The sequence below is a fragment of the Lynx rufus genome, unplaced genomic scaffold (assembly GCF_022079265.1).
Source record: "Lynx rufus isolate CCGP_SWC_20201006 ecotype Redwood Valley unplaced genomic scaffold, mLynRuf1.p SCAF_3, whole genome shotgun sequence".
In the NCBI taxonomy this organism is placed as follows: domain Eukaryota; kingdom Metazoa; phylum Chordata; class Mammalia; order Carnivora; family Felidae; genus Lynx; species Lynx rufus.
Window position 1 is genome coordinate 123,284,389 of NW_025814845.1, and position 23,241 is coordinate 123,307,629.

Below are 23,241 nucleotides of genomic sequence, written 5' to 3' on the forward strand. Positions count from 1 at the left end.
TGGGGTAGACAATAAAGAGCCATTTTGCTATTTCGGGGTGGGAGTGGGGGATTATTGGTGATTTTTTTTTTTTCCTTTAAATTTCAGTCTGGAGAACATGGTTGTCATCAAGAGCCTATCAATTGTAGCTATAATTACTTTGTAGTGAACCTTAAGCAAACAATCATGTGGGGAGAAAGCGTAATACCTTTGGGAGTGAATGTTGGGAGCCCCGCTTGTTCACATTTGTCTCTGTGCTTTTGGAGGACTTTTGACTTTACAGTAATTTATAAAAATTGTAATGATTATTGAATTATAGTTGATTATTACTGCTTGCTTTATTTGAAAAAGATAATCCATTAGTTAAAAATGGGGGGAGATACTGTCACGGGAGTGATAACTTTAAAAAGTGTATTCAGGGGCCACCTGGGTGGCTCAGACAGGTAAATATCTGGCTCTTAATTCCAGCTAAGATCATGATCTTACGATTCGTGAGTTTGAGCCCTCCGTCGGTCCCAGTGCTGACAGTGCTGAGCCTGCTTGGGATTCTCTCTCCCTCTCTCTCTGCCCCTCCCCTGCTCACTCTCTCTCTCAAAAATAGACTTAAAAAAAGTATATTCAGTATCAAAGGGGAATTAAATATTGCAAGTATTAATTATTATACTTTTCGTTTCAACCATCCACTTTCATTTCCAATTTTCTGTGTTTTGCCTTTAAATTCTTTGCCAGAAAGTTCATTTCTAATACTAATTTCTAATATTTGAATCAAATATTCAACATTTGTTTCATGTGAGAAACCACTCACAGGTTAAGAGGTATTATTAATGACTTTTTTACCTAGTATTCCTTCCCAGTATAAAGAGTTTTCTGGCTCAATTCCTGAGTGAATAAACTGAACTCAGAAAGATTATGTGGCCCAGAGGACCAACACAGGGCTCAAGAAAATAAGAAGGAAACACCAATTCTACTTCCAAACGCCGTCTTGGAAGTAGAATTGGGATGGGTTGAAAAATGATTTTCTGGTTTTACTCTGTCCATGCTTGGGTAACAATAAGCATGTATCTATTTTATTAAATTGTCATCATCGCTAGCACCACACACCCATTAGGATGGCTACTTTTGAAAAAAGAGATAACAGGTGTTGGTGAGGATGGAGAAATTGGAAGCCTTGTGCACTCTTGGTGGGAATGCACAACAGTGCAGCCACTGTGGAAAAGATGTGGCAATTCCTCCAAAAATTAAAAATAGAATTACCATTGGCCCCTTGTGAGGCAGAACTGTTTCTCCTTTCTGTACTACAGATGTGTGGGGTTTTCCACATCCAGCAGTTCTCCAGTTCTCTGCAGACCCTGATTGAACTGAATTTTGACACTAACTAAAGTTAGTGAAGACCCTTCAGGTTCAGGATTTACTCCCATAAGACTGCCCCCCACCACTTCAGATGCCAGCCACAAGTCCAGATTGTCACTTTTGCTTTGGGCTGTAAATTGGGGGTTCCCCTGGTTCTCTCCTTGGGTTTGATAATTTGCTAGAACAGCTCATAGAACTCAGGAAGACAGTTTACTTTGGCCAATTTATTACAAAGGATATTTTAATGGATATAAATGAACAGCCATATGAAGAGAGATATAGGGGAAGAGGCTTGAAGTGTCTGCGTCCTCTCTGGACATGCTACCCTTCTAGCACCTTCATGTTTATACCAACCTGGAAGTTCTCTCATACCCAGGGTATTTTATGAAGACTTTATTGCTTAGGAAATAATTGACTGAATAATTGGCCACTGCCGATTGAACCCACTCTCCAGCCCCTTCCCCCTCCTGGAACAGGTGGGGGTGGGGCTGGAAGTTCCAGTCCCCTAGTCACATGGTTCTCTTGGTAACCAGCTCCATCCCAAGACTGTCCTAGAGCTTGCAGCCCTGTTATCGCATTAGAATATGAACTGACATTTATTTTGGAGATAGCAAGGGTATTAGGAGCTTTGTGCCAGGAAGTAGGGTCAGAGACCAAATACATTATTTCTTACTATGTCATATCCAGTAATTCCACTTCTGGGTATATACCTAAAAGAACTGAAAGCCAGCTCTTGAGATATTTGTACACCTATGTTAATAACGGCATTGTTTAGAATAGAAAAAAGTAGAAGCAACCCAGGTGTCCATTGACAAATGAGTGGATAAGCAACATGTATTGCATACACAGTTGAATATTATTCACCCTTAGGAAGGAAATTCTCATACATGCTACAACATGGATGAAAATGGAGGATACCATGATAAGTGAAATAAGCAAGTTACAAAAAGAACAATACTATATGATTCCACTTATAAGAGTTACGTAGGAGTAATCAAATTCATCAAGACAGGAAGTAGAGGGAGGTTGTCAGGGGCTGAGCAAAAAGGGAACAGGGAGTTGTTTAATGGGTACAGAATTTTAGTTTTACAAGATGAAGAGTTCTGGAGATGGGTTGCCCAATAATGTGAATGTACTTGACATGGCGAACTGTGCAGTTAAAGTTAAGATGATAAATCTTATGTTACATGTCTTTTATCACAATGAAAAAAAACCCAACTTAATCACCAGAACAAAACATTAGAAAGAGGTAAAGCAGGCTTTGTTGTTGTTGTTTGTTTGTGTTTGTTTGTTTTACCAGCCCGAAGGGTAACCTGATCCATTACTGGTGTCTTTCAGGCCTGGCGTTTCCTTGACTATGCAGGCATTTTCAGAAGAGGAAAGGAAGCAGTGGTTGGAAGCTCTGGGTGGAAAAGAAGCTGTAAGAATAATCAATGGTTGTTTTATGTCAAATCCTTTAGAGTTGACTTGTACTCATTTTTATGTTGTTTTTGTTTCATAGTATTTGAAAAAAGTTTCCTGCTGAAACTGGTATTTGAATTCATCTTGGAAGCATTCAGTATTCTAGTAATTTGGCTTGAGGTAGCAGCAACACATATAAGACAGGTGTATCATTAGTTTTTATTTTTGATTTTTCTTGACTCTGCCTCTCAGATTTGCTTTGCTTGAGGAAGTCATCTAAATTCTCAATTTTTTCTTTCCTGCCTGACAGTTCTTTGGGTGATGAACACAATAAATGCTTGCAATTCATTTTGATCTCAGTGGAGATGGAACAGTAAATATGAGGCAGTGAGGGCAATATTATAAGTGACTGCTGTAGTTATTTTGCTTGATTTAACAATTTGTGGTTTAGACTAATGGTTTATGGTGTGCAATATCAGGTAGCCTTAGTGAATGGGCCTCTGTACGATTGGTTTGAGGATTAAATTAAAGGTAGTGGTATAGATCCAGAGGCACACACACTCAGCCTGTTTGCTGCTTTAAGTACTACTTTCATTTCAGTGGACTGGTGGCCTTTGGGAATTGAGAATATGGCAGATCATGTATTGAATTGGGGAGTTAGTAAGGATAATTATAGAAAACACCATAGAACCCATTAAAATAAACTCTCCTGCAAATATTACGACTCTAAGTAAACTGCCAGTGCAGGTACCAGGTGGGCTTAACTGGAAAGCATTTGTCATTTTAGCAGGGTTTAAAAGGAAGGAGAGTGGCTTGCAAAGGGAAGGAGGGGTCATGTATAGTAAAAGGAGAGGTGTCAGAATTGAGTTGTGAAACTGGCAGAAGATAATGTTATCTTACGGTAGCAGAGAACACACTGGTGGAATATAGGGGCCAGGGAGCTGGGCCCTGGCGTGCGTGGCAGTCTTGATTCAGTGTTGGAAAAATGCACACCCAAAGTATACATGTTAAAAATAGATGCTATAGAAGAGAATGTATCACGCTTGGGGGGGGGAAGTGGTAATCAGATTTGTGTATTATTTTATTATATTTGACCTACATTTGGCCTCCCTCCTTTTATTTCTGTCTAGTCTTCATTTGTCCTTGAAAATTTTAGCTGGGAATCCAGAGTATTTACAGCATTAATGGTTACTGAGAATCCAAAATACATTATACTAATCCTCTCTAGTAAAGGCAATGCAGGAACTAGGACTTCTCTCCCCCGACATTCAAGTGCTTTGGAAAGTGAGTTTGCCCAGGGAAAAGATCACATGACTCAGTCTTTGAGAAATAAGTCTGTTGTCAAAGGCAGTGTAACCTTGAAGACCTAACCTCTCCTTTAGCACAAAGAGGCAAGTAATTAATTTGAGATGCACAGACGAAGGCAAGTCTGCAGAAAGAAAACATTTAGCTATGTATTTATGCGAGGACACCTAAAGTAGCATTTTTTTTTTTCCAGGTGCTATATATATGACTTGCAAATAATGGGTCAGTGCTGAAGTTCTTAGAGGCAGCCCAGAATTATCACCTAGCTCTTTCAGATGTAGTTATTTAAATTATGAGCAGGAGTCCTCTCATTGTTAAGTAAATACCAGATCTTGGAAATAGTGGTGAGAAAATGAGCTTCATCTTATTGCAGCAGTTTCTTTGTCATTCTGTAACTGTAAGGCTGAGCATTTCAAATTTACATAAACTTCCAGTAAGTTGCTCAAGAATCCTAGCTCCTTCATCTTATTTCTTGCTACCATGGCATACCTCTCTGCAAGAGACAAAGTAGACTTAGAGGTGCCCCTGATTGTTATTTATCTTAGCATTTGAGCACATATGAGCATATAATTAGCCAATATCAATGTTTTGTTTTTGTTTTTGTTTTTTTTTTTTGCATGGTCATAGGCATGCCTACTTGAAACCTTTATATTGATATGTTAAAAATATTGTTTTCCCTTTTTCTCTTTTACTAGCTGTTACATAGTTTTAATAGAGCCATCATCCCAAGACCAGAAGGAAGTAAGTGCTGATTCATAAAAAGGACTGTTGCCTTTCTTCATGAGTTAGTTTTCATTCCTGATGTCAGATTGTTCCTGTGTGCCCTGTATCCACTCTAAGCTAGATCTCCAAATGTATATATGTATTCTGTTTTACCTACTGCAACCAACCCAGATTTTCCTGGACTGCTGTAATCCTCATTGATTTTTTTCTATCTCTGAGCTTTTTTTTTTTTTTTTTAAGTCTTTCTCTATAATTACTTTCTCAACAAAGCCCAAAATGTTTCCGCCACAATTCTCATTGATATTTATTCTTATAGCTATAAATAAACACCTAAGACTTCCAGGTGTACATCATTCAGCTTCCTAAGTTGTAAGTTCCTGTGGGTGGGAACTGTTTATCAGGTCCTCTGTTTGCAACCCCCTTACCCCCACCCTTGATATTTTTTATCCTTAAACTCTCTGAGTATGGATTATAGAAGTAATAAATTATTGCACCTTAGAAAATAACAATTGGGGCATCTGGGTGGCTCAGTTATTTAAGCGTCTGACTCATGATTTCGGCTCAGGTTGTGATCTTGTGGTTTGTGAGATCCAGCCCTGTGCCAGGCTCTGCACTGAGCCTGGAGCCTGGTTGGGATTCTCTTTCTTCTCTCTCTGCCCCTCCCCTGCTTGCATGTGTTCTCTCTCTCTCTCTCAATCTCTCAAATAAACAACAAAGAAAATAACATTCACACATGTTCAGTTATTTTAGGGCAGTCATCTTCCATGTATCATATGTACTCCAGGAATGTGGGAGCACTGCCTAGTTCTGTAATCTTTATTTTTTCGGAGATAAAAATGTGATCAGAGTTGCTGGTTTTTTCATTAATTTACTTTTGATATGTTTGGCTAAATTAAGGTTACATTAATCAAATGTATACAGTTTGGAAAGTTTATGTTCTTTAACACATGATTTCCAAATTATCATGATGTGTATATATCACTTGAGCCAGTGCTTGGGTAAAAGACCTCTCTAGCCTTCCTGGTATTGGAAATTGCCAGTTGTAAAGCTATGTGAAGCGCCTTTTTTTTTTTAAATTAAAAAATTTATTTTATTTTATTTTTATTTTAGAGAGCACGGTGGGAGAGGGGCAGAGAGAGAGGAAGAGAGAGACTCTTAAGCAGGCTCCACGTCTAGTCCTGAGCCAGACATAGGGCTTGATCTCACGACCCTGGGATCATGACGTGAGCCAAAATCAAGGGTCGGATGCTCAACTGTTTGCATTGAGGCACCTTCTTAATCTCTGCCTGTCCCTCCTACTTCCTTCTCCCTTCCTTTCTGTCTTTCTCCTCTTCCTCTCTCCTCCAACTCCTTTTCTCCTTCTGTCCTTCCTTTCAGTTATTTTTTATAGAGAAATAAAAACCTGCCACTTCTTTTGAAAAATAGTTTTGCTAAACATTTTATAAAATATGAATTTTAGATCCTTAAACAGTAAACCATTGCCTGATTTTCCTCATTAAAGTTCTCCTCAAACTTAGCATTAAACCTGCACAGTTTATATTTGTGGATTGTTCATGCTGTCCCCCCTGAGAGATAAGTGTTAATATTACTGTTCCCTAGTTCTAAATACAGACTCAAGCATTCACTTTCCCTGATTTCATTTTTGAAACAAGAATCATGTTTTATTAGGATACTCAAATGTGCCAGCCTAATCACAGGCAAGCACTTATATTGGGAAAAAAAATAGGAAATTTTAAAAATCTTTTCTGCTATACGAATCGTCTGTTTTAAATTCATTATGAAAATAATAAAGCATTAAACATTAGAGCATGGTATGAAATGTGAAATTCTTCTTCAAGCTCATGGCTTAAATAATACCCCCCTCCCCCCTGCCAAATAATACTTTTAAGAAGTGTTTTAAAAAATTTTTCTGGGGGTGCCTGGGTGGCTCAGTTGGTTGAGCGACCGACTTCGGCTCGGGTCATGATCTCACGGTTTGTGAGTTCAAGCCCCGCGTTGGGCTCTGTGCTGATAGAGCCTGGAGCCTGCTTCCGATTCTGTGTCTCCCTCTCTCTCTCTGCCCCTCCCCCACTCATGCTCTGTCTCTGTCTCAGAAATAAACATTAAAAAAAAATTTTTTTTTTTAAATTTTTCTATAGTTGAAGGAAAAAAAAGGTTTCTGTGGGGTGTCTGGGTGGCTCAGTTGGTTAAGTGTCTGACTTCAGCTCAGGTCATAGTCTCGCAGTTCGTGAGTTTGAACCCTGTGTTGGGCTCTGTGCTGACAGTTCAAGAGCCTGGTGCCTGCTTCGGATTCTGTGTCTCTTTGCCCTTCTCCCACTTGCCCTCTCTCTCTCTCTCTCTCTCTCTCTCTCTCTCTCTCTCAAGAATAAATAAAAACATTAAAAATAGTAATAATAAAAAAAGAGGTTTATGTTATTTCTCCCTCCAACTGTCAAGTAATTTACTTCACTCCTCTGTATAACTAAAAAAGAATTCTGAGCTGCTGTTGGAATTTTGGCAAAATGTATCTTACCCATTTTTAGATAGATATCCCTAAAGATTTATAGCACTTTCTTTTCCACTGTTTAAAATAAGTCATATGTATTAGTATAAAAATTATTTCATATTATGAATTATAAATTTATAAATTATTGGTAATTGGTGTCCTATTCCAATAAGTGCTTTTCTAAATATATGAAATTCTCATTTACATTATAATACATGGGAATACATGGCCTTTAGCTTTCTTTTAATAGTGAAATAAATTTAAATAATTTTTTTTCTATTTTTGTAAAGAAGAGAAACATCAATAATTCATCGTGCCCTTAATATTTTAACACTATTTCTTTTAGGCGCACAGTTGGATAAGATGGGATTCACAATTCTCAGAAAATGCATCAGTGCAGTTGAAACACGAGGTAACATGATAGAATCATTTTATTCATGAAAAGCTATAGGTATGTAAAATCTAAGAGTATTTAAAGTGCCTGTTGCATGGTTAAGTGTTGTAGAATGGAAGACGTCAATGCAAAATGTGTATGTACTCTGGGGGTCAGAGATTGAGCTGTCCATTTACTATGACAGCATGGGATTTTCCTTTGTGTTTACATTTATATTTCTCCCCAGCACTGAAGTCATTGCTGAAATGAGAACTATTTGAAGAATCAGCAGTGTTGGACAGCCCATCTGAATCCTTTTTTGTTCACCATTAGGGTAGTCTCATCTTCCATTGTCTCGTTGGCCTCTCTCTAAAAAGTCAGCTTCATTGAGGTGTCATTTACATACGGTAAAATTCACTGACTTTAACTGTAGGAATTGGTGAGTTTTGACAAATGTGTACTGTTTTGTAGCTGCCACCATAATCATAGAAGATTCCTGGCTTTCCTCTCCCTGTTCCTTTATGTCCGTTTGTGGTCAATCTGCCTGCCCTCCCTCCTTGGCCCTTGGCAACCACTGAGCTGCTTTCTATCACTTTAGTTTGTTCCTTCTTTTTTAAAAACCATTTCATATAAAAGGAATCATGCGGTATAGAGTCTTTTGAGTCTGCTTCTTTATGTAGCATAATGCTTTTGAGATTCATCTTGCGGAGTGTATACCTAGTTCATTTCTTTTTACTGCTAGGCAGGATTTCATTACATGGATATACCACAATTTCTTTATTCATTCACCTGTTGATAAATATTTGGGTTGTTTCCATTTTATTTAAAAAAAATTTTTTTTTTTAACATTTATTTATTTTTGAGACAGAGAGAGACAGAGCATGAACGAGGGAGGGTCAGAGAGAGAGGGAGACACAGAATCTGAAACAGGCTCCAGGCTCTGAGCAGTCAGCACAGAGCCCGATGCGGGGCTAGAACTCACGGGCCGCGAGATCGTGACCTGAGCCAAAGTCAGACGCTTAACCGACTGAGCCACCCAGGCGCCCCGGGTTGTTTCCATTTAAATTTAAGGAAAGCTAATCCCTCCCCCACTGAAAGTTTTTTCTTTATAATCCCTAAAAAAACCCCAAAAAACCCAACAAAACAGGGTCCCTCTGCTTTGCAGCCATTGCAGCAGACTTTGGAGAAATGAAAGATTAAACATTACAAAACAGGCTGTTTCTGGAGGTGGAGTTTCTCTTTGTTTAGAGACCGAGCGAAGTATGGTTAAATGGATATTTCATTCACTCTCATGTATTGAGTATCCCGGTCCCACTTTGGATGACTTTGTGGATGAAGCATTGTGTTCATGCTTTCTGTCAAAACAGGATTTTTGTCATGGAGCCATGTCAGAAATAAAAGTGTTGGATGACAGAGAAGTACCAGCCCTTTTATGATTAGGGGTTTGCGCATTGATAATAAAATCCCTAGTAATAGAAAGCCTTTTCTCATACATTCTCTTATGGTGGCAGTTTGGTCTGTGACAGATTTTCCTTCATCTGCCCTGAAGTTGAGCTGATAAATTTCTTCATTTTCCTAGTGTTTCACAAATTTCCAAAATTTGGAAAAAATACTGTGATTTTCATATCTCTCACTTCATCATTCGTGTTTCTGTTTCTCCTGAGCTCCTGAAGTGAAGCGCCTTAATTTTATCATTTGTGTGTTTATTATTTTGATAAATTATGTTCTTTCCCCAAAGGATATTTTTTTTTATTTTTTTTTTATTTTTTTTTTTCAACGTTTATTTATTTTTGGGACAGAGAGAGACAGAGCATGAACGGGGGAGGGGCAGAGAGAGAGAGGGAGACACAGAATCAGAAACAGGCTCCAGGCTCTGAGCCATCAGCCCAGAGCCTGACGCGGGGCTCGAACTCCCGGACCGCGAGATCGTGACCTGGCTGAAGTCGGACGCTTAACCGACTGCGCCACCCAGGCGCCCCTAAAGGATATGTTTTATACATACTTGCTTCTGCCTGAACAGATTAAAATCTATCTAGAATGCTTTCTGATTGGTATATGTAGTTTTATGGAATGTTCTATACGTTGAATGGAATATATATATACATATATATACATACATACACACGAATCTGCATTGAATGTATTTTTATTGGATGTATTTTTATTATAAATATATAATTATTGGATGTTTTTAACAGAAGAATGAGTCTACACAATTTAAGTTAGATTTTTATCATTTAAAAATAAACTAAAGCGTATGTTTTTCTTCTTTTTTTTAATGTTTATTTTTTGAGAGAGAAAGAGAGACCGAGCGCGAGTGGGGCGGGGGCATAGAGAGAGGGAGATACAGAATCTGAAACAGGCTCCAGGCTCTGAGCTGTCAGCACAGAGCCCAACGCAGGGCTCAAACTCCCGAACTGGGAGATCATGACCTGAGCCCAAGTTGGACGCTTAACTGACTGAGCCACCCAAGTGCCCCATGTTTTTCTTTTTCAAATCTTTTGTTCTTAAAGGTTTTCTATTCCTGAATGAAGCCTTTTACTTTTAGTGAAATAATGGACTAATATTATCTTAGTGTTCAAAGAATCAGTGGTCAGATTATATTATCAAAAATGATGAGAAACATTGTAGAATCTCTGAGGCTTTTATCCTAAATTTGTGAGTTCCTTTAAGGAATATTGCTGTCAATGATTTCCCGCAAATCAGCTAGCATGACTAGTGATTTTCTTATGCTATAGGCATGGTTTGCCGTACTTATTTTTTCATCAGGATAAAGCTAGTTTATGTCCTGTAACAAGAAACCCACAAGTCTCTGTGTCTGAAAACAATAAGAATTATTTCTCACTCACGCACTGGTAGGAGGGTTTTGCTCATCACTAATACTTAGGCTTGAAGGTTCCTGGTTGTTTTTGTGAACCAAACAAGTCAAGGGATCCTGGCTGCCTTGTCAGAGGGAAACAATTCTGGAGTGTTTGGGACCTCTAAGCAAAGTGGTCTGGGCTTGAAGCGAGTTAGGTTTGCTAATAACTAATTGGTCACTAGAAGCCTCATGGTCATACTCGACCCCAAAGAGTCTAGGTTCAGCAACCCTACCAGGAGACTGGAAAACACACAGAGAGCTGGAAATCTTTGGGGAATAGCTTTAATGACTGCTGTGTACCTGGTGGATCTACATGCCTAAAGACCAGGGGCTTTTAATGAGATCTGACTGAAGAAGTATTTCGAATCACAGCTTGTAGTGTTTTAAACATGACCATCATTTTCTGAAAACTGCCCATTTCATGTGTGTGGGTTAAAACCATTAGTGTGCCTTTTTCCAAATATGTTTTTCTAAAAACGACTTTTGGCATTTTTATTGTCATCAATCTTATTTGTGACTTCACTGAAATATTTGAAAGCATCAGACAAATGTCTAAAATTTAGTGTCATCTGCAGTATCCTAAGAAAGTTAACATTTTTAGTGTACTAACATATCTTTGACAACATATACACTACATATGGAACTAATATGTATGCGACACTAGCATAGGACAGTAATATATGACACAAATAAAACATATGATAACCTATGTCAACACGTACAATATATGTTGACCTATACAGATGCTGACATCTTGACCTGAGTGGGACTATTTAAGCAGTTACTCTACTTTTGAGACGAGAACTAATCCCATTTCTCTACAACATCAGCATCAGTTAACAAATCATACTTGTCACTTTCATCGAGTTGTTTGCTCATGAAGTGAGGGTGTGTGTGGGAGTCAGATCAACTGATCTTTCAACCATTTACCAAATATTTGTAATTGATATGTACTGGTTCTTAATCCAGGCCAACTGACTACCTCTAGGAAATTATTGCTTATGTACATATACCAAGTTGAATGATTTCCTAAAGCTATTATTCTCAAATATTGCTGCACATTGGAATCATCTGGGATCTTTAAAGACTATAACCTGGCTCTCACCACCACCCACCCCCTCCCCCCTCCCCAAGTCAAGTTTGACTTCCTGGCTGTCGGGTATGAACTGGGAAGTGGGATTTTTTTAAAATTTAGTTTACTTTTTTATTTTGAGAGAGAAAGAGAGAGAGAGAGAGTACATAAGTGAGGGAGGGGCAAGAGAGGAGAAACAGAATCCCAAGCAGGCCCCATGCTATCAGCACTGTCCTAATGGAAGGGTTGCTTGGTATTGAAGAAATAGTTTGCACAATTGTTATCTTTATGTTTATAGTATCCAGCTATGTGGGGAGCTTTTTTTGTAACTTCTTTTTAAAAATAACCCAACCTAAACCCAAACAAACAAAAGAGAAAAGTTCTGCAGAAAATAGCATAATGTTCTTTTCCTTCCCTTAGTAACAGGTGACTTACCACCATTAAATCCTAGTTCTACCAGTATTAATAAATACTGGTTAGTATTTATTTATTGAGCAGTATTTATTTATTGAGCAATCACAGGGTGTACATAGCTTTGTTCTAGTCCTTTGGGACACATTAAGGTTGTTTACATATAATGCTGGATATGTTAATAGTAAACAGATTTGTAATGTAAATATAACAGGTGATAAAATAAGTGTTACAAGTTTGCAAGGATTAAGAGAATTTGAATGCATGTTGATAGAATGAAGTGTACTTGATGTTATATAATTGAGGACTGTGGTTAGAAATAGGCTTCCTTAGATTTAAAGGATAGGAAGGTATATTGTGGAATTTAGAGACATCTTTGCAAAGCTGTGGAGACAGAGTATGACAGAAACAAGCCAAATTTGATTGGAAAGGAAACATGAAAGTGTTGGTGGGAATGCAAACTGGTGCAGCCACTCTGAAAAACAGTATGGAAGTTCCTCAAAATGTTAAAAATAGAGCTTCCCTACGACCTAGCAATGGCCCTGCTAGGTATTTATCCAAAGGATACAAAAATGCTGATTCAAAGGGGCATATGCCTCCTGATGTTTATAGCAGCGCTGTTAACAATAGCCAAATTATGGAAAGAGCTCAAATGTCCATTGACGCACGGATAAAGGAGATGTGGTTTATATATACAATGAAATATTACCCGGTGATCAAAAAGAATGAAATCTTGCCATTTGCAACAATGTGGATGGAACTAGAATGGATTATGCTCAGCAAAAAAAGTCAGAGAAAGACAAATGTCATATGATTTCACTCATATGAGTAATTTAAGAAACAAAACAGATGAATATGGGGGGGAGGAAAAATAAGATAGAGAGGGAGGCAAACCATACGAGACTCTTAAATATAGAGAACACACTGAGGGGTGCTAGAGGGGAGGATGGGGGGGATGGGTTAAATGGGTGATGGGCATTAAAGAGGCACTTGTTGGGATGAGCACTGGGTGTTCTATATAGGTGATGAGTCACTAAATTCTACTCCTGAAACCAATACTACACTGTATGTTCACTAACTTAAACAAAAGAAAGGAAGCATGAAGAAATAGCATCAAAGCGGTACTGAGGCATTTGCATTTAATTGTAAAGGAGGTGGGTAAGTGCTAGAGGGTGGTGGATAGCAGAGTAGGAGGCTTAGAAAGATAAATATGAAAATTAGTATTGGCAGCCGTGTGTGGGATGACAGTGCACAGGAGCCTCAGAATTCTGTCTAGGCTGGAGGATTCAGTAGACGAGGTAGCTGATTTAGGATGGTCAATTTGGGCAGTGGGGTCAGATAGCATTGATGCATCCAAATAATTTAGCAGATCGTCACATTTAGCAGTTGGTCATACATACAGGATCAGAGTTCTGTAAGGAATTTCACCTTCAGATTTTAGTTTGGAAAGCAAAGGATATCAAGGAAACTTACGGGTCCATGGCAGACATGTTGACATGTGTCAGGATCACCAGGGGGTACTTCTTGAAAATGCAGATTCCTGGGTTCAGTCAGAATCATTGGTAACTGGGCCTCTGCTGTAGACAGTGTGAGTTCCAATAAGAATAGTCCAGTGGAGACAGGAATTTTCTCATCTTTTGGTTTTAGAGGGTAGAAGAAGCCATGATGGTTTCCTGAGAGAGTTTATGAGGGCCCTGGATCATGGATCCATGTAGCTTTTGGGATCATGAGAGTGAGCATAGCAGATGTAGGGTAGACCTGCATCCTAAAAAGAGGGCTTGAGAGAAGAAATAGCAAAATGGCTCATAGTGGCCAAGTCTCTGTGTCAGAAGCCAAGGGTATTTCGGATTTCACATAGTTTGTAGGTGGATCCAAGGCATATTCTGAAGTATTCATGGCACCTGTCGCTCATCATCCTGTGCTTCATCGCCAGTCTCTCTACCTGCTATTTCAGATGACACCTCCTTTAGTGCCTTAGTGCCTAGTGCCCTGTAGCAGTTTGTTCCTTTGTGGGAAGCACCTGATTATTCTCAAAATAGTTTTATACAACATATCCTCCATTGTCTGGGCTGAAAACCATGCAGCCACCATGTGTCTGTGGCTCCCTCAGGATGGAGAATATGATGGGCTCATTCTTCTCCTTTGCCCCTCCTGGATCTCTGAATCACCATTGACTCAGGGCTTCCTTGAGGACTTAGCGCATAAGCTGCCTTCTGAAGGATGAGGGAGGAATTGACCAGATGCATGGGTGTAGGGTTTCAGGAAGGATTTTGGCAGAGGAAAAGGTGGGGTTGAAGTGTAGATGTTTGTAAGAACATGATGCACCTGGGCCCTAGAAGTCCTTGGCAAGACTGGAGGAAGAGAGGTACTTTGATTACTCTGCAGAAGCCGCACCTCTCTGTTGGCTGATGGGAGCTGTCAGGCTTCCACTCCACAATGGTGCAGTGAAATAGGCACTTTGGAAAGATTCTTAACCCCTTGGACCGTCAGTTTAAAAGAATGTGACTAGGAAGTTCATTCACACTGCTTACCTACCCCCACGTTTGTGAGGATTAGAGCTAATTTTTTTATATAGTAGAATATTTATTAAATGTACTGTTTCAATTTCCCCTTTCCATCCTTCCCTTGAAGTGCTTTCCTTGTGAGAAGGCATTTCCTCATTTGGCAGTTACATTGTCTGATACTGTTTTTTTTTTTTTTTTAATTAACATTTATTTATTTATTTCTGAGAGATAGGGAGAGCACATGCACAAGTGAGAGAGGGAGACAGAGGATATGAAGCAGGCTCTGTGCTGAGCATAGAGCCTGTTATGGGGCTCTAACTCAGGAACTGTGAGATCATGACCTGAGCCAAAATCAAGAGTTGGCCACTTAACCACCTGAGCCACCCATGCTCCCCTCTGATATTGTTAGTTATATGATATATTTATTTTGTTTTGGGAACTTTATGGTTTTCTTGGAGTGAAGAAAGTGTCTTATTTCTGCTTTGCGTTTGCTTGCCTCTTCTTATTTCTCAGTATAGTCTGTGTCTTTCATACATAGAACTCAATAAGCAATTGTGTTTTGCTTGAGTATTCAGAGATTTGACTAAGCCACATTATGTGTTCCAGCAATTGGTAAAATTATTGGAAGGATTTCTTCTTCTGTGTGTGGTTAGGATTAGTATTTTCAAGTAACATAGGTAGGATTGGATTTCTGTTCTTTGCAAATTTATGTCAGCATCTTTCTGAATTATAGGTAGTAGTTTAGACATAGATACGTCATGTTACCTGTTGAAGAATTTTCTGGTTTCAGAGCTTGAAGAGTAATTCCATGATTTCCTTAAGTAAATTACTCCTGTTCCTATAGAGGGGCCAACTCCCATGACCAGTACACTGAGTTTTTTCTGGAACTGCATGACGTCTGGTTTTGCCGAAGCATGCATTGTAAAATATACAAAAACAAATAAGACTCTAGCTTAAAAACTTCTTCTGGTTGCTATTTTTTAAATAGTCATCGTGATTTGAAACTAAATTTGTATGCCACTTTTGTTTAGGAAGTTTCTCTTTAAAGATCTTCCATATGTGAATAATTTGAATATTCACTTTAATTTCTAGAGAATGGCATTAAAATATCGGTCTAGGCAAGCTGTCAGTTATCCAGTTGAGCACTGTAACAAGCTGTGAATTCATGGGATAGAAGTAGGAAGCCACGTCTAAGACGTGTCAGTCTTTGACTTGTCGTATGTAAAAGTGAGATTCTCTTTCTTTGAAAAGCAAAGTTTTAGGTTTTTGGAAAATCTTTTTGAAGTTGGCTTGAGGATTTTTCCACTTCTGAAACACCTCTGGAATTGTGTGGGGGTCTCAAGATGGGCCTGGTAGAAGATGATACTGTATAGTTTCAGTAGGAAGGAAGATGCCCAAGATGAACTTGCAGCATATTTTACCATTACTGCACATTAATCTTAAGTTGCTGAGGGCAAATTACATGCAAAAATGGAGAAAATAAAGAACAGCTGTCCCCAGAAAATTTACAGCAAGTAAACTTGAATTTTTCCCTCACTGTCTCTTTTTTAATCATAATGGGTGTGAGATGGGAGTGGGTGGATAACAAGAGGACAGTCTTATGTGGGAGGGAATTAGAGAGTCTTGTGGTGTCTGCAGAAATGCAAATGCAAAACTGAAATCCTAAATTCAGGCGAGTCAGGATTATTCATTTTCTTAATTAGTAATCTTATTTGTTTTAAGAACAAGTAAGCTTCCAAAGCTATTAGTTTCCAAATGAGTGGTTGACAACAGTTAATAGGGAAAAATGGTTAAACTATCCTGCTAGAGTAGGCATGCTAGGTTTTGTGTGTTCAGTTCAGATTCTGACGAGGTCCATGGCATTTTTATTGCAAGGCTCTGTCAACACTTTTAGCATAGTGGTGAATAGCATGAGCCCAAAGGTCAGTCTGGATTGGAATCTCTTTCACCACTTACTAGCTCTGCAACCATGGCACGTTAGTTACTTGACGCCCTGTGACCTGATTTTATCATGTGTTTCATGGGATAATGGTGGCAACTCCTTTGCGGGCTTGTGAGGATGAAAAGAGAGTGCTTGGGACCTTGGCACCTATTGAGTGCTCAGTAAATGTGAGTCACTTATTTAGAGATCCATCTGTTAACTGAGGCCAGTCACAATTAAGTAGTTCCGTTATTGATTCAAGGCTCTGGGAGCACTTTTTTTTTTTTTTTTAAATAGTAATTTACATAGGGAAATAAATCACTTGAATTCACTTTAGCAATTTCATGTGGCACTTGCAACATGCAGCAAAAGTAACTGCTTTGGAATTTCAGTCTTCTGTTCCTCAGTGTCTTGTGGACACTGGAGCAAGAAAACGGCCAGGAGGTGGTGAAGAAAGGAAGGATGCTCAGGAACAAGACCATGGCTTTTGGATTACGTCAAGCTTCCCCCTCCACATCCCCTCCCTGCCCCCCGCCCCCCCAAAAAAGAGATTGCCTGGAGTTGCCTAGAATTGGTTTAGTTCCTGATGCTGCAGCTGTTCTGAGGTGGAGAGACCGATGGCAGCAGTGAGACTCTTAGACTTTTCCTGATGTTCTGATTTCTGTAGAGAAGGGACGAAAAAGAGTGGCAAAAAATGACAGCCAACTTCGCCTTGAGTTTGAGTCTCTTTTTCTGTTTTACGTTAAGTAAAATTTTGTGACCACTTAGGCTTGAGCTACATGAGTGAATTTAAAAATAAAATGTACTTTTATTTAGCTGTCTCATCCGTTCCAGCTTATTTAATACTTACGTATTCTTCAACATGCACGTGTTACATGGGCTTTAGTCAATTCTTTTTGGGTGTTTCCTACAGGAAATATATTGGAGGAAAAAATGGTGGAGATATGGTTCCTTTTTCTTAAAGATTAGTTTCAATCTAGTTTCAAGGCAGTGAAGGCCTCTGATTTCATGCTTTCATGTGAACAAGTTATTTTGTATAGTTTCATGCATGTTAGTAGAAGACCCAAGACCCTGGATCAGAAATGAAGGACAGTTTATTACTCTCAGTAGTCAGAATATAAATTTTGTGTTGGTCTCTAATTCCTAAGGGTACTGCAGAGAAGGTCAGGTGATACCTGCCCGCACAATGGGTCATATTACAAGAGAAAAACTCTGAGCTTAGGAAACTTGACTCTTATTATGGCTGACAAGTATGCCTGGCTTTTGTTCTAGATGGAGACACTATCTCTATTTTCCAAGGCTGCAAGCAAACCTGTTCTTTGCTCTAGAGTGAGATACTGGAACAGATGGTGTTCACCCGCCCTGGGGTGTTGCTGGCAGAGGGGGTGGATGGCTATGATGTGTTAAGATGCTTTGTGAGCAGTCGAGGCCAGAGTGTGGTAGATCCCAGGCACTGTGCTGCATGTTGCCTCAGTGCTATAGGCAGAGGTGAGACGTTGACAGATTTGAGCAGGGGTATGTTCAGATCTTTTAATGGGAGTTGGGTGGGATGGGGAGATGGCAGGCAAGATGGCTGGTTGGATTTTAGAAATAATCCAGATAAAGCTGATGGAGGTTTAAACTAGGGCACTGATAGTGGAAAGAAGGGATGGATAGGATGGGAGACTTGGCAGAAAAACAGAATCTGATGACATGTTGAATATAGAAGGTAGGGAAAAGGGAAGATAAAAACTGTAAGCTTCCCAACCAAGGTAGTTGAAGACATCTTTAGCCAAGACAGAGAATGCAAGAGGAGCAGTAGGTTTGGGAGGAATATAGGTTGGTTTTTGATATTGTGAATTCAGAGTGCCTGTCCTGTGACATTTCTGTCAGAAATAAAATGAAGGCAACAGAAGAGATGGTGGGCATCATTTTTTAGAGAGGTGAAGTTTTTTTTTTTTTCTTTGTTTCTCTTTTCTTTGTTTCCTTTTTTTTTTTTTTTTTTTTTTGAGAGAGAGCATGAGCTGGTGGGGGATGGGGCAGAAAGAGAGGGAGAGAATCTTAAGCAGCTTCTACACCCAGCATGGAGCTTAACGCTAGGCTTACTCTCACAAACAATGAGATAGTGACCTGAGCTGAAATCAAGAGTTGGACACTTAACCAACTGAGCCACCCATGCACCCTGAGAGGTCAAGTTTTGAGTGTCAAAAAGTCTTGTCAGGTGGATGGTGAGGGAAGAAAATAATGGGGGACAAAGGGCAGAATATTTGGGGATCTTTGCCTTTAGAGAATATGAGGAAAAAATAATTAAGGAGACATAGCACAGTTACAGGGTCAGAGGAGAACCCAAGACAGTGTGGTGTAAAGGAATCCAGAAGAGGGGTAATTTCAAAGAGGAGGAAGTCATACCTGTGTCACCTGCTCTACAAAGTTCAGGGAGGAGGAGGACCAAAAAAAAAACCATTTAAGGACTGGGAAGCAAGAAGCTGGAGAATAGCCAGGCTGTACAGGTTGTACTTCTCACAAGAACCCTATGAGACAATGATATTTTCCATTTTCCATGAGCATCTGAAGCCAAGAGACATGATTTGACTTGTATAAGTCTCAGCTAGAAGGTATCAGACTACAACTCAAATTCAAGGCTGAGTTTTTAATGCTGGTGCTCTCAACATCAATGAACACGAGGAGATGGAGACTATAGGCTGATTTTGGAGGATGCTGGAGATGAACAATATAATACAGACAAATACTTAAAGAATAGAGGAAGTGTGAAACTGTAGACAGTAGGAAAGGGAAGCTGGGAGGGAAGACTTAAATGTCATTCTCTGAAGTGCTCCTCCAGACTTGAGATGAAACCATTCTAAAGTCATACCTTCTTCTTTCCATACTGGCTCCATCATGGACCTTTGAAGGGGCACCATCAGCCCAAGAAAGATTTATCCCCTTTGCTGAGAATCTATGTAATACCTTGGAAAGTCTCTTTGTAGAAAACATTATGTCAGTGTGGAATCTGCATCTGACCGTATTTAAAATCCTAATAACAAATGGCATTTAATATTTTCTGAGTATTTCATGTATTCTAGCTCACACAGTCCCTACAAAACTCAGTAGGTGGTTGAGATCTATCTTGTTTATGAGGGATCTGTGGCATGGAACGTTAAGGGTAAACCTGCCACAGTTCACATAGCCTATAAAGAGGCAGAGCTGGGACTCGGAACCGGGTCTCTATATTCAACGTCAGAATTCACCCATGGCAGGAGAGTAAGGTGAGAGGAAGAGTTGGTTGACAACTCCACTTAGTGGTAATAGGGGAGCTGAATTCTGCTAGGAGGCCCAGGGACTGTGACACACTCCTTTCCCCAAGGTTTACACTGAGAGGAAAGATCGAAGGGCACATTGAATGAGTGGTAGATCTGTTAGATGTGGGACAGAAAGACATCAGACCTCGAGAGAGTTTGGGGCCCTGAGTGTTATTAATGGAAGAGGAAACTTCCTGGTAGTCAGTAGTTTCTCACTAGCCCTACTGGAGGCTTCCTGCCCACTGGCTTGGGTGAATTTATACCAGAAATAGCAGCAAGTCTAGGGGTTGTCTGGTCCGAAGCAAAAATGCTTTCCTCTCATGTGGGCTAGCTGCATGGAATGCTGGGAATATACAGTCTGTTCTGACCCGAATACCAAGGTAGCAGCTAATAAACCAAAAACCCTTTGTATTTGTGACTTGGAATGAAAGAATGAGTCTTAGAGTCAAGCCTAGATGTGCCTGAAAAGTCCTGGAATGAGAACTTCATCACAAAAATACTGGTTTAGACCTGGAATTGGGTATTTGCCTTGTACTTTGTCCCTACTTTTCACTTATGCTGGGATGGGATGCAGTAATGAAAGTGATGTGACAGGCAGACTCAGTGGGCACAGCTGCCCTCATGTACCAAACTGTTGGACTTCTGAGCTCTCTGGTTGGTTGGGTATAGGAAGATCATGTGAATGAAATCATGAGACCTGTCCTCAAAGTGCCTGCTGGTGAGGAGGCTATCCATCGTAATACAGAAGTGGGTTAATCTAAAAAGAACATGTAGAGGCCAACATGAAAGTGGAAGCAAGACTTCATAGGAAGGAAAAGTGCAGAGTAGTTCCTGATACATAGTAACTGTCAATAATATTTTTATATCTGCCGCCCAAATAATCATCATCTAGGGGAGAAATTCCAAACGTTATCAGCGAACAGAAATGTCATATTTTCTGTGAGCCATTCATATTGAATAAATTTTGACACTCAACATGTGCTTTATTTTATAAATTAGGCTGTAGACTTAGGGCAATTTGTATATGTAGTGTACCTAGCTGTTTTGATACTAATTTTGAATCTTATGCTCAATTAAAGTTTGTAATAGTGCTTGGTATGTGAGGCTCATGTGCTTTACACACGGTGTGTCCTTTGATTTCCATGACCATCCCATGCCATCATTAACCTCATTTTTCAGGTAATGAAGCTGGGGTAGGGAGAGAATGAGTGACTTGCCAGGTTGTGCAATCAGGAGGTGGTAGAGTTGGAAGTTTCCAGGATATGAGTAACCTTAACTTGTAATAATTTATATCTTACAAATTTAACAAAGATGTGTTTACTGAATATGCTTTTTTTTTTAAGTTTATTTATTTATTTTGAGAGAGAGAGAGAGAGAGCGAGCATGCACAAATGGGAGAAGGGGCAGAGAGCTAAAGAGAGAATCCTATGCAGGCTCCACGCCATGAGCACAAAGCCTGATGTGGGGCTTGATCTCATAGACCATGAGATCATGACCTGAGCCAAAATCAAGTCAGATGTTTATCTGACTGAGACACCCAGGCGCCCCTACTTTTTTTTTTTTTTTTTGAAGTGAGGGGACTAAGATCTAGAAATGTTGAAATGTTACTATCATCTGCAGTTAATCTTCTGTTTCAGGGCTTAAAAATTGTTTCTTACCCTGTTTTTTCCTAGTATTTAATACACTTTAAGTATTAAAAATAATACATTCTTCTTCCAAAATTTTAGAATTCTTTAAATACAGTACCTTAATTTATGGTATTGAATGTTATGTCCCTTTGATGGAATAGAGCAAATGATGCTTGGTTCTGTCTGCTTATACTTAAAAATAATTTAATTTAAATGCATGTTTTTGATAGAACCTTAGAATATTATGAATTGTCCAGTATCTTGGAAGGTAGTCTTTGTGTATGAACCTGTTTATTTTTGTGTAACTCAGTGCAGTGGATAGTCTGGAAAGTGATGATTGTATTTACACAGACATGTAAATAGAATGTTTATTGGGGATTAGTTATAAATATACATAAAGGACACATTATCAAATCTTTGTCATTTACCTATGACCTGAAGCAATATTCATGAGCCTCATCATTTGCTATTTTTGGAGTCACCTTCATAGCATTTCGTTCTTAGCCTTGTTGCTGGGTTATTTTCTCATAAGCTTTTCCTAATCATTTTACGTATAGTGCTTTCTTCCTTTTATTTTCAAGACCCACTCCAGGTTAGTTAATATTTATAATTGTATATAAATGTATTATTATAAAACATTTACAATTATGATTGATATTTATGCATAAAATTGTGTGTTCATTACATAGCTCAAAGGAGAATTTGTCTTTGCAGTGCTGGTGGGATATATAAACAAATTTGCATTTATGCGTGTGTGTGTGTGTGTGTGTTTATGTGTGTGTGCTGTATTACTGATGACATGTGGCAGACTTTTGATGTAAATCTTGTGAATATGAACCTGACCATTGACGACCTTTCATCCCTGTTGTAGACAGACAAAAGTGCAAATAAATGATTCAGTCCTGCCACAAACATTGGTCAATTATCTCATTCCATGCCAAGCACTCTACTGGTTACTAGATGAGAACTGACTGAATGTTAGTTTATGGACCCATAGCATATGGTCACTGATTTCTGTAGAATCATATACCTGGATAATTTTTTAAAATAATTTTGTACGTATCGCCATCAAAAGTCTAAGTTTCATTTTGAGTCTTATTCCTTTATAATGTTATATTTGTCTTTTCTACTTACAAATAACCTTTTCTGTCTCTTTTTATTTTCTTTCTATATCCTTTTACTAATCACTCATCAACTTACAAATGACTTATTCAGTTTATTAATTTATCTGATTCACTGGTTAAATGTATACCATGTACTGAGGATCATGCAAGATATTAAGAGTCCCTGAGTTATCAGGTATGGGTTCTGTTCCCGAAGCCAGAAAGGAAAGATGAGACGTTGTGGCTGGGTTGGTTGCTCTCTCCCAAGTTGCTCTTTCTTTTACTTTTAATTGTCTTTTAAATTTTATCCTGTCTTCACTGTATTCTACCTCAGTGCTTAAAATATAAGTACACGATAATTTTTATGAAATTAATAGGAATTTAAATGTTACACAATTTCTAGCCTGTTATCGCCTCATTTATTTCCAAATTCTCCTTCCTTCTGTTCTTCATTGACCTTTCCTGTGTGTGTGTGTGTGTGTGTGTGTGTGTGTGTGTGTGTGTGTGTTGATTACCTGTCTTCTCTCTTCTACCGCCTTTACTCTAAATGCCACTTCCTCTTTTCTTCTTACTCAACAAATTTTTTTGCCAGTTGTGGCCATGTTAGCCTTTGCCCCCACCTCTGTTGTTTAACTGAATTTAGCCACCCTCTTTGGCTTTATTTTCCTTTTGTATCTAATTCTTTTATTGTTCCAGAGCATCTTATTTTCTCTTTTGCTTCTCTAGCCCACCTGCCAGGGCCTCTGAGTGCCCACTGATGTTAGGTAGTTCTGTGCAGGTATTTTGTGGAGTGGAATAGACTGGTTCTGGCAGCATCATCTGGGTTCCAAGAGGGAGACTGTGGGGCA

The 23,241-nt window shown here is 39.1% G+C and overlaps 1 protein-coding gene across 5 annotated transcripts in view; it reads left to right on the forward strand.

Moving 5' to 3' along the window:
- Positions 1-23,241, forward strand: part of ARHGAP10 (Rho GTPase activating protein 10) — a 331,593-nt gene that overhangs the window by 165,108 nt on the left and 143,244 nt on the right. For all 5 annotated transcript variants that reach the window (XM_047091518.1, XM_047091519.1, XM_047091522.1 and 2 more), the window contains 3 exons: positions 2,668-2,749; positions 4,731-4,776; positions 7,590-7,655. In XM_047091518.1, the coding sequence (XP_046947474.1) occupies positions 2,668-2,749; positions 4,731-4,776; positions 7,590-7,655 (194 nt within the window). The remainder of the gene's footprint in view (positions 1-2,667; positions 2,750-4,730; positions 4,777-7,589; positions 7,656-23,241) is intronic.